The sequence below is a fragment of the Anolis sagrei genome, chromosome 6 (assembly GCF_037176765.1).
Source record: "Anolis sagrei isolate rAnoSag1 chromosome 6, rAnoSag1.mat, whole genome shotgun sequence".
NCBI classification, from domain to species: Eukaryota; Metazoa; Chordata; class Lepidosauria; order Squamata; family Dactyloidae; genus Anolis; species Anolis sagrei.
The window spans coordinates 7,040,145-7,058,094 of record NC_090026.1 but is presented as its reverse complement, the minus strand read 5'-3'; the positions used below and the strand labels follow the sequence as shown (position 1 = coordinate 7,058,094).

Sequence of the window (17,950 nt, the reverse complement as noted above, 5' to 3'; positions counted from 1 at the left end):
AGTTTTTGGTTAACTTTAGATTCAGTTTGGTTATTTGGGGGTGCTGAGTCAGAAAATTGCATTGGATAGACCACATCAGCTCTAGTTTCTGATACAGAACATATGCCATCCTTTAGTCACCATCTGCTCGCCCACAGAAAACCATATTTAATAACATAGAGCTAAAGTGGTTTTGTGATGCAGCTGGCCAGGATTGTGGCGCAGCTGGCTGAGTGTCAGCTGCATTAAGATCACTCTGACCAAAAAGGTCATGAGTTCGAAGTCAGCCTGGGTTGGAGTGGGTTTCCAACCAATTGTGTGTAGCCTGTTGTCGACCTTTGCAACCCGAAAGACAGTTGCATCTGTCAAGTAGGAAAATAAGGTACCACCTTAAAAAGTGTGGGGAGGCTAAATTAACTAATTTATGAGGCCATAAGAAGACTCCAGCAAAGCATTCCAGTGGGGAAGCATGTGGGGAATGCGGAAGTGCTTCATCAGCGTTGCAGATGGACAATGAAAGTGACAGCTCCCCTGGCGGCCAGAAAAAGTTAAATAGCCTCTATCTATGTCTGTATATGTTTGTATGTCAAAAATTGGCATTGAATGTTTGCCATATATGTGTACACTGTAATCCGCCCTGAGTCCCCTGCGGGGTGAGAAGGGCGGAATATAAAAGCTGTAAATAAATGAATAAATAAATTTTGTGGGTAGTCAGCCTCTCCCTCGGCACTATAAGAGGGTTTCGCGAGACCAGTTGCTTTCGTTGCCGTGTGGTTTCGAGTCAACAGTGTAGCAATGGTGAGGTTGCGAGCCATATTTTTGTTCTTGCAGACCACTGATGGTCCATGGACCACAGGTTGGGAACCACTGGTGTAGATGCGTCCCTGGATAGCTATATCTTGGGAGGGCTTGGATGATGTCTTTCCGTTGTGGGTGATTCTTGGGACTTTTTCCAACTCTAGAATTCCTGCCCAATGACGCACAATGGGTTAAACCCTTGTGCCGGCAGGACTGAAGACCGACAGGTCGGAGGTTCGAATCTGGGAGAGCATGGATAAGCTCCTGTCTGTCAGCTCCAACTCCCCATGCAGGGAAATGAGAGAAGTCTCCCACAAGGATGGTAAAACATCAAAACATCTGGATGTCCCCTGGGCAGCATCCTTGTAAACAGCAAATCCTCTCACACCAGAAGCGACTTGCAGTTTCTCAAAGAAAAGAAAAACCAATCTTTATTCTCATTTAGACAATTAAAATGCATCCATTCTTGAAAGAAATTGTAATATTCTAACTTTGTATGAAAGGGACGTATTTGAGCCTTTAAATCAGGGCAGTTTTGAGTCATCTAAGGCCTTCCACACCACATGTGTGCCTCTTAGCTTGCAAAAACAGAAGAAGTAGCAGGTCTCCTTAGGAAAGTTCCCTGTTCTTTCTAGCTCTGGGGCCCGATGTTTCTGTAAAGGAAGAATGTCACGAACACATTGGCATGGTTAGCTGAAGCATATCTGCATTTAAGCCTTTGTCATCATATGCATCTCATTGTATTTGCATTGGCTCTGCAAGATTGTGCAAAGCACACAGACGAGGCACGGGTTTGAGATGACTCCATCCTTGTTTTGGACATACTTTGGAATCCAAAGTTGTTTGAATCCTAGTGGATTAGAGGCACATAATGCAGTGTGACACCACTTGGAACTGCCATGAGACATATAAACAAACAGCCATGAGTCAATGCTATGAAATCTTGGAAGTTGTAGTTTCGAAACTGCCCTCTTCAGTAGAGGATGCAAAATACGTTGGGATTCCATCACATTGAGACATATTTTTAAAAAAATCTTGTTGGCAAATACAGCTTTGTCATCCCTGTAATAATAAACATGTTCGTCTCAACAAAATAAACACTGGGTTTGACAAAGATCTGACAAACACTTGGATTATCGGTTGGTCAATTGTGGTTTCAGATGAGATCTAGGTCAGCTCTGCAAAGAAACCCGCTGGTGTTACTTGCACATTGAATAAACACACCCATGAATATGGATTAAACTACAAGTTGCATACATTTTATGGCCTCTGGTTGTAGCAAAAGCCTGTGTACAAGAGGAGGTTCCCATAAATTTTAGACATTTACTATATTTCTTTAATTCTAAGATGCTCTTTCCTCCCATATAAATATTCCTATAACTGGGGTGCATCTTAAAATTGCAGGTGAATCTTACGTATTTTTGTTGTCGGTTCAGTCGATGGCGTCTACCTATTTAAGAAATATTGTAATTTTAAAAATGACAATGTTTTGTGTATTGTTGAAGGCTTTCATGGCCGGAATCACTGGGTTGTTGTAGGTTTTTCCGGGCTATATGGCCATGTTCTGGAGGCATTTTCTCCTGATGTTTCGCCTCATCTATGGCAAGCATCCTCAGAGGTAGTGAGGCAATGTTTTGGGTTTTTTTTTAAAAAAATCTTTTTATATAGTGACTTATAATAGTTGCGCCCGTACCTTGGGAAGTCTGATCTGGCCACGGTGGTCCACGTTCTTGTTACATCCCGAATAGACTACTGCAACGCTCTCTACGTGGGGTTGCCCTTGAAGACTGTTCGGAAACTTCAACTAGTCCAGTGAGCGGCAGCCAGACTGCTCACCGGAGCGACATATAGGGAACACACCACCCCCCTGTTGTGCCAGCTCCACTGGCTGCTGGTTCAGTTCCGAGCACAATTCAAGGTGCTGGTTTTGACCTACAAAACCCTGTACGGTTCCGGTCCAGTGTATCTTTCCGAACGTATCTCCCTCTACATCCCACCCCGGAGCCTGAGATCAGCTGGGGAGGCCCTGCTCTCGACCCCACCACTGTCACAAGTGAGGCTGGTGGGGACAAGGAGCAGAGCTTTCTCAGTGGTGGCTCCTCACCTGTGGAATTCACTCCCGGGGGAAATCAGGGCATCATCATCCCTCCTCTCCTTCAGGAGGAGGGTGAAGATGTGGTTATGGGGCCAGGCCTTTGGGCACTCTGGCAATTAAATAAGACAATCAGGAGAGTAAGACCAGCAGGATTGACGAAGTGGAATTGAAAAGGAGAACTATGAGTTAGCGAACGCTGACCGTGTAGGAGGAGGAATTGGGTTTGTATTGGTTTTATTGGTTTTATTGATTTTATTGGTATAATGTATGAATTATTGTTAACTGTGAGTTTGATACAATTTTGTGTTTTGATTGTTCTGTGATGCAGGCATCAAATTGTGCCTTTGCTTTTGTAAGCCGCCCTGAGTCCCCTTCGGGGTGAGAAGGGCGGGGTATAAGAACCCGAAATAAATAAATAAATAACTTCAACCTGGCAAGTTTCGGAGTCATGCTTCCCATCCAGAGTGCCGGACTGCAATTCCCAGCATTCATTACTGTTAGCTATGCCGGCCAGGGCTAATTTTATCGGTGCCTGATTTAAAAAATCCATATGGTGTTGAATGAATGCACTTTGGCACCACTTTAATGGCCCTCACTCGATATTATGAAACATTAGGAGTTGTAAATTCTACCAGGTCTTTAGCATTCTCTGCCCAAGAGTCCTGAGGCATCACCAAACTACAACTCCCAGAATTCAGTTACATTGAGCCACGGCAGTTATAATGGTGTCAAGTGTATTTATTCGACAATGTAGATCAGTGTTTCTCAGCCTCCCCAGTGCCACGACCCCTTAATACAGTTCTTCATGTTGTGGTGACCCCAAACCATACAATTATTTTTGTTGCTACTTCATAACTGTAATTTTGCTACTGTTATGAATCGTCATGTAAATATCTGATATGCAGGATTTATTTTCATTCATTGGATGAAATTTGGTACAAATACCTGATACGCCCAAATTTGAAAATTGGTGGGGTTGGAGGGGGATTGATTTTGTCATTTGGGAGTTGTAGTTGCTGGGATTTATAATTCACCTACAATCAAAGAGCATTCTGAACTCCACCAAGGATGGAATTGAACCAAACCTGGCACACAGAACTCCCATGCCCAACAGAAAATACTGGGAGGGTTTGGTGAGCATTGACCTTGAGTTTTGGAGCTGTAGTTCCCCTACATGCGGAGAGCACTGTGGACTCAAACAATGATGGATCTGGATCAAACTTGGCAGGAATACTCCATATGCCCAAATGTGATCACTGGTGGAGTTTGGGGGAAAATAGACCTTGACATTTGGGAGTTGTAGCTGCTGGGATTTATAGTTCACCTACAATCAAAGAGCATTCTTAACTCCATCAACGATAGAATTGGGCCAGACTTCCCGCACAGAACCCCCATGACCAACAGAAAATACTGTGTTTTCTGATGGTCTTTGATGACCCCTCTGTCACCCCCTTCACAAACCCCAGGGGTTTCCACTCCCAGGTTGAGAAACGTTGGTGTTGGTGCTCCCATAGGATCTGTTTGTTTGTTCTTAAGTTGAATTTGTATGCAAGTTGGAATGGGTACGTTTTTAAGTGTAACTCCAGTCAAATTTAGATTTTGCATAACATAGGGAAGAGTGAACACAAGAATTGGATATAGCAATTGAGATGCCTTTTCCCCATGGTAATAACTCTTGCAAGAGTGAATTTCCCTTCTGAGGGCTAGATTTCTCTTACCTCCTGTTGTCTCACCCCTGTCCTTTGTAAGTCAGATCTTTGTAACTCAGGGACTGTGTGTTTTCTTTTTTGTCTCTGCAGGTGGATGAGTACGAAGTGCCTTGCGAACACGACCTGGGCCCCCTGGTCCTGATCCGACTCCACAAGGAGCCCTATTTGTTCTTCCCTGAGGACAGCTGGTATTGCAGTTACGTCCGGGTGACCAACCCGCAAGGGGAGACCTACCACTTCCCCTCGTACCAGTGGCTGGAAGGATACAGAACCCTAAATCTCCGGGAAGGGACAGGTAGGGTGCTTTGGTCCTTTCCATAACAGCAAGGAGCAAGTTCAGAAAGCACAGGAAGTCCCTTATGCAATGGCTTTCTAATACAGTAGAGTCTCGCTTATCCGACCTTTGCTTATCCGACATTCCGTCTCTTTTCCTCCAGCATTTTCCCTCCAATTGAAGGAGCACTCCCCAACTCTCTCTCCATTCCCATTAAGTGAGAAAGGCAAGATGAGTAGGAGGGAGGAAAGGGGGAAAAGAGGCAGGACCGGAGGTGGAAGTGTCCTCCCTCTTTCCCTCTGTGATTTCCACGCTCCTCTTCCGCATCCGGGCACTTCCTGCTGGGCTGCTCCAGCCCTGAAGCATTGCCTTGCCTGAACCCTTTGAGTCCCTGATAGTCTTCTAGGTGTCTAGCACCACGTCGGATGGGTAACAGTAGGAGACTCCGTATTATCTGACATTTTCGTTCATCCGACATTTGGTTGGCCCGTTTACGTTGGATAAGCGAGACTGTACTGTATTCCTCTTCATTGGAGGTACCATCATCCCCTGCTTGTTCAATAGGCGAGGGATCAGGATACTGTCCAAAAGCAGAAAGGGTTTTTTGGTCGTGTCACGAGCAAGTCGCTTCTGGTGTGAGAGAATTGGCCATCTGCAAGGACGTTGCCCAGGGGACGCCTGGATGATATGATGTTTTTATCATCCTTGTGGGAGGCTTCTCTCATGTCCCTGCATAAGGAGCTGGAGCTGATAGAGGGAGCTCATCCGCCTCTCCCCGGATTCGAACCTGCGACCTGTCGGTCTTCAGTCCTGCTGACACAGGGGTTTAACCCACTGCGCCACCAAAGCGGAACCCAGAGTGTTTTAGCTTGCAAATCCAAGACTGAACACTAGATGGCGTTGAGATAATAATAATAATAATAATAATAATAATAATAATAATAATAATACTTTATTCGTACCCCGCTACCATCTCCCCAAGGGACTCGGTGCGGCTTACATGAGGCCGAGCCCACAACACATCAATAAACAAAAGCAATAGCAATAATCAATACAAAACAGTTAAAATAAACTCAAAAACAGAAAATACACAATAAGCAACTGAGAGCATAGGGTCAAAAGAGCGGACCAGTAATCGAAAGTATGTTATATGGCTATAATATAGATTTGCAGAAATGTTGAAAAAATAAGTGATACAAAAGCAGGCAGTGGTTATTTAAAGGGCGAAGGTGGGCAGTGCTCTAACACAAGCACTTTGCCTGAAGTTATGGGCTGGATTACATGATCTCAATGGTCTTTTCCAACTCTACGATTTAGAGAAGCTAGATGGGTAGATAACTCACCAAACTGCAATCCTAGACTTTCATTGTGTTGAGCCACGACAGTTAATATGGTGTATAATTCTTCAATACGGAATACAGCCAACAGTGTGGCTTTGGAGCAAGTTTTTCCTGCCTTTTCATTTTTTGAGATGTAATTGCATTAATTATTATCTTCCTTAACTCTGCACTTTGCTTGTCTCTTAATCTTCCTGCAGCCAAAACGGTCGCCGATGACTCAGCCGCCCCACACCTTCTGGAACTTCGTGCAGAGGAGCTGAAAAAGCGGAGGAGACTCTTCAGGTGAGCCGGAGGTTTGTCCGTGCCGGGTTTGAGTACGAGCTTTAAAGGAAGGTGTAGTACCCTATGATTAAATTAGGTTGAGCAGCTTAGGTTGGTAAGGTAAAGTTTGGACCAAACCCTGGAGCAGATTCAGTACCCAGACTATATCTACACTCTAGAACTACTTCCAGGAATCCATAGCCTAGAGCAGGCATGGGCCAACTTGGGCTCTTCAGGTGTTTTGGACTCCAACTCCCACCATTCCTAACAGCCTCAGGCCCCTTCCTTTTCCCCCTCAGCCGCTTAAGCGGCTGAGGGGGAAAAGGAAAGGGCCTGAGGCTGTTAGGAATGGTGGGAGTTGAAGTCCAAAACACCTGGAGAGTCCAAGTTGGCCCATGCCTGGCCTAGAATCATGGAATTTCAAGTCGCGTCAAGCTACATTAATTCCATAGTGTAGATGCACCCTATGTTAATGAGCAGGAAAACCAGTTTCTAACTTCTGAATGAATGGGAGCCTCTCCTACAATTTATGCAAGCGAAAGTGTGAGAGATACTATTTACATGTCTGAAGGATTAATTGCATATATAATATAATATATTTAAACCATAAGTTGAAATATGTTATATATTAGAATATCAGAAAGTCAAAAAAAATATCAATAGATGCTAATGAGGTTAAAGCTGGTATATAAGCAAAGTAATTAAATTAATTAAATTAAATTTTTAAATTAAATTCAGTATGCTTGGTTTCACATGAAGGCATGATTAATCATGTGCTAAATGTTGTTTTTGTTTTAAATATGCATAGTATGATAATTAAAGAATACATCTAGATAGGATTTTGGCCAATTGTCAAAGTATGTTGGCCCATTGGGTGTGTAAAGTCACCATGAAATGAATTAAATGAGTTAAAAAAGTGAATCTATAGATTCATAGGGTTGGATGGCACACCCAAAGTCCATCCAGTCCAACCCCCAACCATGCAGAAAGACATGATCAAAGTCCTCCCGACAGATGGCCATCTAACTTTCTAAATAATCACCCCCAATCTCTCCTTCTTGCAGGAAGGACTAACTTTATAGCAAGGTTTAATACAATGGTCCCAGGCAGAGGGAGCAAAACATACCAAAATGACCCGTAGAGGTCATGGGGTCACTCTATTCATCAATATGGGTCAATTGAGGACTTTTGGGGAAAACCAGAAGTGACATTCCTTTGTGTTGAGTTGTTCCGTCTGTTCTTTCTCGCCACAGTTACGGAGAATACGCGCCCGGCTGGCCAAGGTGCCACAACGTCAGCGATGTCGATGATCTGGATGCGAACTCAAAATACCTCTTCAGTATGTCTGCTGTATTCGCCGTTCGCGCCGTCAAGTCGTGAGTTTCTTTGGCCGGGGATGTTGTGGTTTGGGTTGGGCATTCCTCAGTAGCAATTGACCTCCATGGGGACTACAAATCCCATCAGCCCCAGTACCGGAAGGTGTAGTTCCAAAATATTTAAAGGTCACAGCTTCCCTGTCTCTTGCAGCAGGCCACTCTTGGATCTGCATTGCCATATAATGCAGTTTTTATCTGCATGATATGGTCAGTGTGTGGACTAGGCATGGGCAAATTTCAGCCTCCAGGTGTTTTGGACTTCAATTCCCAAGGAGTTGGAAGTCTAAAACACCTGGAGGGCTGAAGTTTTCGCTTGCCTCCTCTAGGATCACATATCTACTTTCTTAACCCTTTCAGTAGACTGTGCTGTGAACACATGTCCATTAGAACTGTATTTTTCCACATTGGAGGAATTGGATTATACTTTTAACGTCTATATGTTGTAGGTTTTGAATTGTAATTTGCACTGTTTTTAGTGTATTGAACATCAAGCCAAGAAAGTGGATAACAACAACAACAACAGAGTTAGGGCAATGTATTGTCGAAGGCTTTCATGGCCAGAATCACTGGGTTGTTGTAGGTTTTTTCAGGCTATATGGCCATGCTCTAGAGGCATTTCTCCTGACGTTTCGCCTGCATCTATGGCAAGCATCCTCAGAGGTAGTGAGGTCTGTTGGAACTAGGAAAAAGGGTTTATATATCTGTGGAATGACCAGGGTGGGACAAAGGACTCTTGTCTGTTGGAGCTAAGTGTGAAATGGTCAGACTACACAGAGAAGCCATTGAAATCCACAAGCATGTGGACAATTTCAACAAAAAGGAGGAAACTATGAAAACGAACAAAATCTGGCTACCAGTATTAAAAAACTCTAAAATTAGAACAGCACAACAACAGAGAGGAAACAAACAAGGACATCTAATCACCTCTCAACAAAAGATTGCTCCAGGCACTGCCAGGCAATCAAATGCTAATCAAGGTGGTCAGTTGAAACATTCACATCTAGCTCCAGCAGACAAAAGAAACGTCAGGAGAAATGCCTCTAGAACATGGCCATATAGCCCGAAAAAACCTACAACAACCCAGAGTTAGGGCAGTTAATGTGGTGTCAAACTGCATCAATTCTACAGTGTGGATGTACCCATAAAGGCACCCAAGATCTAAAAGTTAGGATTTCATAGAATCATAGTTAGAAGGAGCCCTCAAAGGTCATCCAGTCCAACCTCCCTTCTGCCAGATAGGGAGACACATTCAAAGCTCTCCTGACAGATGGCCATCCAGTCTCTTAAGAACCACCAGAGAAGGAAGCCCCATCACAGTGGCAGGCTGGGGATTCTGGGAATTGCAGTCCAAAACCAAGATAAGGTGCCCAATTGCTAAGATCCATCACATGCTCAGGTCACGCCACATTCAGAGGGTTGGCACAAAAGGTGGCAAAAATTACCCTCCGTACCACATCAGCAAACAAGCATATGAAGCATCCCACATTTCCCAATTTCAACCCACGCCGTCACACTGACCTCACCCAGAAATACATTCACGCCCATAAACTCCATGCTTGATAAGATTTTTCACTACTCAGATGTTCCCACAAGTCTGTCGCCTGTTTGTCTTGTCGATCTGGATTGGGAGATACATTTTTCTCTCACAGTGAGAACTTGCAATGGCCTTGATTATGTACTGTATGACAGAAAGTGCATCTACACCAGCCATGGGCTAACTTGGGCCCTCCTGGTGTTTTGGACTACAACTCCCACAATTCCTAACAGCCTCGTGCTCTTTCCTTTCCCCTCTCAGCCGCTTAAGCGGCTGAGAGGGGGAAAGGAAAGGGCACGAGGCTGTTAGGAATTGTGGGAGTTGTAGTCCAAAACACCTGGAGGACCCAAGTTGGTCCATGCCTGATCTACACTGTAGACTGAATGAGGTTTGACACCACTTTAACCCATGGTTCAATGCAATGGCATCATGGGAGTTGCAATTTTCCAAGGGTTTTAGACTTCTCTACCAAAGAGTATTAGGGCCTCTCCAAACTACAAATCCCAGGGTTGTATAGCCTTCAGCCATGGCAATTAAAGTGGCATCAAAGTGCATTAAACCTCCAGATGTAGACACACTCCTAGTTTCTGGGGTAAAGTTTCCACCATGGTCAGTCCATCACAGTCTACGCTTTGAAATGTATTGTGTTTGCAAATAGGGTATGAATTATGCTTCCCTGCCTGCTTCACCCGCTATTGTTAGTGACAACCACATTCTTATTATTATCATTATTCCTGTATTGCACATCAGCTAATTAAAATTATTGTAAATCCACGCCTTATGCAACCTGACTGTTGCAGTTATCAAAGCTATCCCAAAGCACGTGGCGGACTTATATAAATCCATACCAGCTGATTTTGCGCAAACAAGAGCCTGGTTCTTTGGGCAATTATTCAATTAAACAGCAATTTTGCAAGCCTGCCTCTCTATTAGATTCCTATAGCTTGCCTTCAGGCTGTGTTCACCAGCGCCACCTCTTGGTAGAGACTGGAATAGCAATTAACAATAGGAAACAGGGTTAAGTTGACTTTGGCACTTGCAACCAAACAGTTGGTTTTCTGAATCCCTCCCCTCTTCTTTGTCTCCAGGGAATTTGAGCTCAGGCTGAAAGGATTCTCAGGTCTCCGGGATTCCTGGAAAACCCTAGACGATATCCGAAAAGTCTTCTGGTTTAACAAAACGGCTGTTTCTGGTGGGTCCCCCACCAGAAAGGAACATTTCTGACTCCCAAACCCTACTATATAAATAAATAAACATATTTATTTATATAGTATATTTTCAGCATATTTTCAATTTTAATCTATTACATTTGGCCCAGCCATTTTTGAAATTGTTTATGTCACTATTGATTGTTTTTTTGTTTATGTGATTTATATTATTTGTATTTTATTGATTGTTTATTGATGTTGTGTTTATTGATGTTTTGTTTGATGTACTTTGCACTTGGCCTCATGTAGGCTGCACCGAGTTCCTTGGGGAGATGGTAGCGGGGTACAAATAATAATAATAATAATAATAATAATAATAATATTTATATAAATAAAGAATTATTATTATTATTATTATTATTATTATTATTATTATTACTAGACTAATAATTAATATTGCTTCCAACAACAATTGACACCTTTTGTTTCATTTTTATGCTCGCAACCGCAGAATACATCACAGAGCATTGGATGGATGACGATTTCTTTGGCTACCAGTATCTGAATGGGGTCAACCCTGTGATGATCCGGAAATGCACCCAGATCCCCGACAACTTCCCTGTCACTCAAGAAATGGTGGGTGGTTGCTTGGGCACCTCCACCTCTCTCCAGGAAGAGTTGAAGGTAACTCACACCTGTGTTTATTAAAGGTTTGATGCCAGAGGTGGCTGTTAAGTCCATGGCTCTGTAGTTTGCTCTTCTCCACACTTGAATGTCGTGGATTCCACTTTGTAGCCCCACTTCTTAAGGTTGGCTCTGTATCTCGTGGTGCCAGAGTGAAGTCTGTTCAGCGCCTTCCAAGTCACCCAGTTTTCTGTGTGCCCAGGGGGGAGTCTCTCATTTGGTATCAGCCATTGATTGAGGTTCTGGGTTTGAGCCTGCCACCTTTGGGCTCTCGCTTGCTGAGATGTTCCAGCAAGTGTCTATGTAGATCTTAGAAAACTATTTCTTGATTTAAGTCGTTGACATGCTGGCTGATACCCAAACAGGGAATGAGCTGGAGATGTCACTGCCTTGGTCCTTTCACTATTGGCTGCTACTTCTCTATTGGTACATCAAACACTGGGTGGCTCTTTCCACGCAAGACCAATTTTGCAGGAACATCTATTCCGAATTGGCAAGGAGCTCAGCCTTGGTGCCCAGAAGACCTCTATGCCAGCTCTTCCTGCATGGCAACTATTTACTGGAAGAAATCTATTCTGCCCCAGATCTAAACAGTGTAATTTCTCCAGTGGTGTAGGTTGCAGACACCCCGTGAAAATGCGGCATGTCTCATCCACCGTTTTAGCATGGTGAGATGTGTTCCACACTGTTCCACACTGAGCATGCATACTCAGCAGCAGAGTAGCATAGTGCAAGGGCAGATGTCTTCACTGTGTCTGGTTGTGATCCCCAGGTTGTGCCAGTCAGCTTTTGCATGATATTGTTTCTAGCACCCACTTTTTGCTTGATATTCAGGCAGTGCTTCTTGTAGGTAAGAGCACGGTGCAGGGTGACTCCCAGGTATTTGGGTGCGCTGCAATGCTCCAGTGCGATAATCCTCAGAGCTCAGGATATTGGTGAATACAAACTTGGTTTTATAGCAGCTGCTCCAGATTTGATGGAGCATTAGGTGGGGAGCTATCCAAGGTGCTGAACCTGTTTTCTAACAAGAGAGCTCCCTCTTTGTTAAACCTGAAGTAAAACCAAAGCTGGATTCACCACCACAAAGCTATACTATGCTACTATACAATGCTACCATAACACCACAAGAGGTATACTATGCCTGCTAGTGTCACATCATAAGAACAACAGTTGTCCCTACATTTATACTAGGCTCTGCTACTATGACATCATAACAACTATATTATGCTATGCTACTATGACATCGCCTGAATTACAGTTCTCCCTCTCCATCTATCTTCTATCTATATATATAAAAATGCTCTGTGCATAATGAGTACCTAAAAAACAAAAGAACCAATGAACGAAATCACGCCAAATTTGGCAACAAAAATCTCACAGCACAAGGAATGACCATCACTCAAAAATTATGATTTTGTCATTTGGGAGTTGTAGTTGCTGGGATTTATAGTTAACCTACAATCAAAGAGCATTCTGAACTCCATCAACGATGGAATTGAACCAGATACCACATACACACACAGATATAGTATCATAGATTTGAAATGGACCCCTGGAGAAGGACAATTATATGTTGCATGTTCCAGAGTAGGCAAACCAGACACTCTCCACATCCACACTGACAAAGAAACAGCAAGAAATACTGTTTACCCACAAGCATAAAGAAATTACATATATTAGAAACCAACATTTTCTCATTACTTTATTTTCCAGACCACCGGACTGGGCCACAGCAACACGTGGCAGGGGACAGCTAGTTTATACTATGCTTTGCTACAATTATAAGTAGTATACTATGCTACGCTGTTATGCCATCACAAGAACTACAATTGTCTCTCTCCAATTATACTATGCTTTCCCTCAATGACAACATAAGTACTACAGTTGTCCTATAAATCCTCATTTAGCCATGGTAGTGCTTTGGGTGGTCTTTGGCAAGTCACACTCACCCAGCCTTAGAGGAAGGCAGTAATGAAGCACCTCCTAATATATTTTGCTAATTTATTTATTTATTTATCGTGTCAGGAGCAAACCAAACACTTGTATTGCATTTTTTTTTACAAACAAACAAACAGACAGACAAAACATAAAGTTTGCAAGCTTGGTAGTTGATTTAAAGTCCTTTGACCAGTAGCTGGCCACTTGGAGTGCCTCTGGTGTTACTATAAGAAGGTCCTCCATTGTGCATGTAGCAGGGCTCAGGTTGCACTGCAGCAGGTAGTTAAATCCTCATGATAAGGTTTCCATAAATCAGCATTGGACCACCACCACCACAACAGATGTTGGTTGGCGGGTGGCAGTCCAAGAAAGGCACCTTTCCCCATGCTTTGGAAGTTCTAATCTGGAGCATTTGGGAGAAGAGGAACCAAGATCAGATATTGTATATGGATACCTTCAAGTCACCGATTGAGCTATGGCAACCACATGATTTTTGTAGGGTTTTCTTGGGCAAAGAAACCTCAGAGGTGTTTTCCCCCACTTCTTTCCTATGAAATAGAGCATAATATTCCTTCTATCCAACTCCTAATCAGGGCTGACCTGCTTAACTTCCAAGATCAGATGGGATTTGATGCCTTTTTGTTAGGACTCCATGAAAATTCCAACTGACGTGTCTTTTAATGGAGTTGGTGCATCAATGTAATCATAATAGATGTATGCTCTGTGTTCTAAATCTCTCACTTGGTCACTTCTCTCTCTCTTTCTCTGACTCTTCCAGAAAGGGAACATCTTTATCGTGGACTACAAAATCCTTGATGGCATCCCAACATGCGAAATCGAGGGGAAACCCCAGTACATCTCAGCCCCGCTCTGCTTATTGCATCTCAATTCCAAAGGACAGATGATGCCTTTGGCCATCCAGGTATCAGAGGTTTTGAGATGGGTTATCATCCCTTCTTTGGTGAAAATGCATCACTGGAGTGGTGCATCCACTATGAGTGACAGATAAAGGAGCTATCCCAACTATTCATTTCAGCACATTGGAGAGCTCCCCAAAGTTAAGCTCAAAACATGGACCAGAACATGTTCTTGGACCCTTGTGGGACAAATCCATCTAAATATGGGTTTTCTTCCTTCTCCACAGATTCAGCAGACCCCAGGTGCTGGAAATCCCATTTTCCTGCCTACTGACCGCAAATGGGACTGGACCCTGGCTAAGATCTGGGTGCGACTGGCCAACTTCCATGTCCACGAAGTCAACATCCACCTTCTTGAAGCCCACTTTCTGGCAGAAGTCTATGCCATGGCCACCCTTCGCCACCTTCCCATGTGCCACCCCATCTTCAAGGTAAGCCTTTTTCCGACTCAACACTCTTCCAACCGGGAATACTAATGTGAAAATGAACCATTTCTAGATCAGTGATTCCCAGACTTTAGTTCTCCAGGGTGTTTTGGACTTCATGACACTGACTCAAAGTGTAGTAGAGAATCCTCTGGATGTTTTCCAGCAGAGGTTGGGTGGCTATCTCTTAAGAGGACTTTGGTTGTATTTTCCTGGATTGGGTCTCTTCCAGCTTCATGATGCTACTGTTTTCCATAACTTTGTCCAAAGATCAGGAATTCTGGAAGCTGAAGTCCAAAATACCTGGAAGACCAGAGTTTAGAAAACACTATTCGAAATGAATCTCCAGTTTTCCTTTGGTGCCTCTGAAAGCAAAGCATGCATTTTGTTTTTGTTTTTATCTCAGAAGCAAAAAAAGGTATCGTAGAATCTATCGGTACTGTAGAATGGAGGCAGTTTGACTTGAACTGCTGTGGCTCAATGCTATGGAATCCTGGGAGATGTAGTTCCTCAAGGTCTTTAGCCTTTTCTCCCAAAGAGTGCTAGTTCTTCAAGAGATCACAGCTCCCAGGATACCATAGCATTGAGCCATGGCTGCTAAAGTGGTGTTAAATTGCATTCATCAGTGTATTGCCCTCATTGACTGAAAACATGTTCCTTAGCTTCATTGCATTTCAAGAAGAGGGTTTTGAAGTGACCACAAACTCACTTCCTGTTTTAAATAAAGCCTTCTACTGGTCTGAAAATGTTTGGCATAATAATAATGATAATAATAATAATAATAATAATAATTAACCTCACGATCGTGTTAACAAAACAAAGTATGGATTGTCAATGTTGCAATCCCAGGTGACAGCAGGATTGAAGAGAAACAACTGGAAAAGATGAGACGATATGAGGATTTAAAGATCCAACTGCAAAGACTCTGGCACAAGCCCATCAAGGTGGTCCCAGTGGTGATCGGCACACTGGGTGCAGTGCCTAAAGACCTTGGCCTACACTTAAACACAATCAGCGCTGACAAAATTGCCATCTGCCAGCTGCAAAAGGCCAACTTACTGGGATCTGCACGCATTATTCACCAAAACATCACACAGACCTAGACACTTGGGATGTGTCTGACATATGATCCAATACAACAGCTAGCAGAGTGTCTGCTGTGGATTCATCTTGTGGTGTTTCTAATAATAATAATAATAATAATAATAATAATAATAATACTTCATCACACAGTCCTAGATGCTTGGGAAGTGTTCGACTTGTGATTTTGTGATACAAAATCCAGCATATAGATCTCGTTTGCTGTGACATACTGTGTTTTTGTGTCAGAATAATAATAATAATAATAATAATAATAATAATAATGTTGTTATCATCCCATTTTCTTCTCCTAAAATGAGACTCAAAGTGGCTCCAAAATATGTAATGAAAGCGCTCCTCAAACCATCAGAGGACATTGAGGCTAAAAATGACCCCTGGGTGACAATGAGGATGACCAAAATGAACCAAAGACATACACTTTTCCCATCTTTGTTATACGGAAATGATTTGGAATGTGAAACCTAACTATAGACCTTGTATATTGTGTTTCTCCCTTATAGCTTCTGATTCCTCATACTCGCTATATATTCCACATCAACACTCTTGCCCGGACCAGTCTTCTCAAAGCTGGAGGGTTACTCGATACGGTAAGCGCATCCCTTATGTTTGTCCCGATTAGATACGAAACATCCCATTTAATGTATTATCAAAGGCTTTCATGGCTGGAATCGCTGGGTTGCTGTGAGTTTTCCAGGCTGTATGGAGTTTGTTCCTTTAGGTCCAGATTGCTGGTTTGCCTCTAGGAGTTTCATGAGGCCATAGCATTCTTTGGCAGAGAAGACAAAATACCCTGTAAAACTACATCTCTCATGCTTGCTTGGGATTGAGTCATGGTGATTAAAAAGGTGTCAAACTGCATTCAATGTGTTGTTGAAGACCTTATTTATTTGTTTATTTATTTATTTAGAGCATTTGTATCTCATCCATCTCAACCCCTGAAGGGGGACTCAAAATGACTTACAATTGGCAGACATTAGATCATAGAATCATAGAATCCTAGAGTTGGAAGAGACCTCAAGGGCCATCCAGTCCAAACCCATTTTGCCAAGAAGCAGGAAAACTGCATTCAAAGCACCCCCGACAGATGGCCATCCAACCTCTGTTTAAAAGGCTCCAAAGAAGAAGTTTCCACCTCACTCCGGGGCAGAGAGTTCCACTGCTGAATGGCTCTCACAGTCAGGAAGTTCTTCCTAATGTTCAGGTGGAATGTAGTTTGAAGCCATTGTTCCGCGTCCTGGTCTCCAGGGAAGCAGAAATCAAGCTTGCTCCCCCCACCCTCTGACTTCCTATCATATACTTATATGCAGCTATCATGTCTCTTCTCAGCCTTCTCTTCTTCAGGCTAAACATGCCCAGCTCCTTAAGCTGCTCCTCATAGGGCTTGTTCTCCAGACCCTTGATCATTTTAGTCGCCCTCCTCTGGACACATTCCAGCTGAAAGTCATTATCTCCCTTCAATGCCAACAAAGAAATGGGTAGAGCACTAACAATTAACATAAACAAGTCAACAGCAATAAAAATACATTAAAATATTGGCCCTTGAAATATTAACACACCCAAGTCTGAGTCTGCGAATCCAAATCATAGTCCAGTGTTCCAGTCCAAGGTCTCCTAATTGACGATTCTCGCGAGTCATTAAAGTTGTTGCTCAGCCAGCTGCCCGAATGCTTGGTCCCAAAGCCAAGACTTGGTTTTCTTCCTGAAGGAGAGAAGAGAAGGCGTTGCCCTGATTTCACTAGGGAGTGCATTCCACAGACATGGAGCCACCACTGAGAAGGCCCTGTCTCTCGTCCCTGCCAATTGCGCTTGCGAGGGTGGCGGAATCGAGAGCAGGGACTCCCTCGATGATCGTAAACTCCAAGATTGGTCATAGAGGGAGATACGTTCAGACAAGTAAACTGGCCGGGATCACTGGATTGCTGTGAGTTTTCCGGGCTGTTACAGCAGCATTCTCCCCTGACTTTCACCCCATTTATGGCAGGCATCCTCAGAGATTGTGAGGTGCAACTCCCAGGGTTTCAAGGCATTGAGTCACGGCAGTTAAAAGGATATCAAACTGCATTCATTCTACTGTGTAGATGCACCCCAAATCTCAAGAGATACTCTGCTCACCTTATTTTGATTCCAATGTTTCTTTCATTGTTGTTCTTTTCCTCCGCAGTCGACTGCAACTGGCCGGGATGGGATGCTGCAACTGCTGGCCAGGGGCATGCAGACAGCCAAATACTCCTCCCTTTGCCTCCCCGATGACCTCAAGGAACGAGGCGTCAGTGAGCTTCCCAATTATTACTACAAGGAGGATGGGATGAGGATCTGGACTGCCATAGAAAAGTGAGTCCACGTCTAGTTTGCAGCCTGCATTTCAGGAAGA

The 17,950-nt window shown here is 43.4% G+C and overlaps 1 protein-coding gene across 1 annotated transcript in view; it reads left to right on the top strand.

Moving 5' to 3' along the window:
* LOC132777574 (arachidonate 12-lipoxygenase, 12R-type-like) overlaps positions 1–17,950 on the top strand; it is a 30,759-nt gene that overhangs the window by 1,134 nt on the left and 11,675 nt on the right. Inside the window, exons 2-10 of the mRNA XM_060779933.2 lie at positions 4,672–4,876; positions 6,393–6,477; positions 7,710–7,832; positions 10,455–10,558; positions 11,026–11,198; positions 13,915–14,058; positions 14,281–14,484; positions 16,080–16,166; positions 17,741–17,910. Of these exons, the coding sequence (XP_060635916.2) occupies positions 4,672–4,876; positions 6,393–6,477; positions 7,710–7,832; positions 10,455–10,558; positions 11,026–11,198; positions 13,915–14,058; positions 14,281–14,484; positions 16,080–16,166; positions 17,741–17,910 (1,295 nt within the window). The remainder of the gene's footprint in view (positions 1–4,671; positions 4,877–6,392; positions 6,478–7,709; positions 7,833–10,454; positions 10,559–11,025; positions 11,199–13,914; positions 14,059–14,280; positions 14,485–16,079; positions 16,167–17,740; positions 17,911–17,950) is intronic.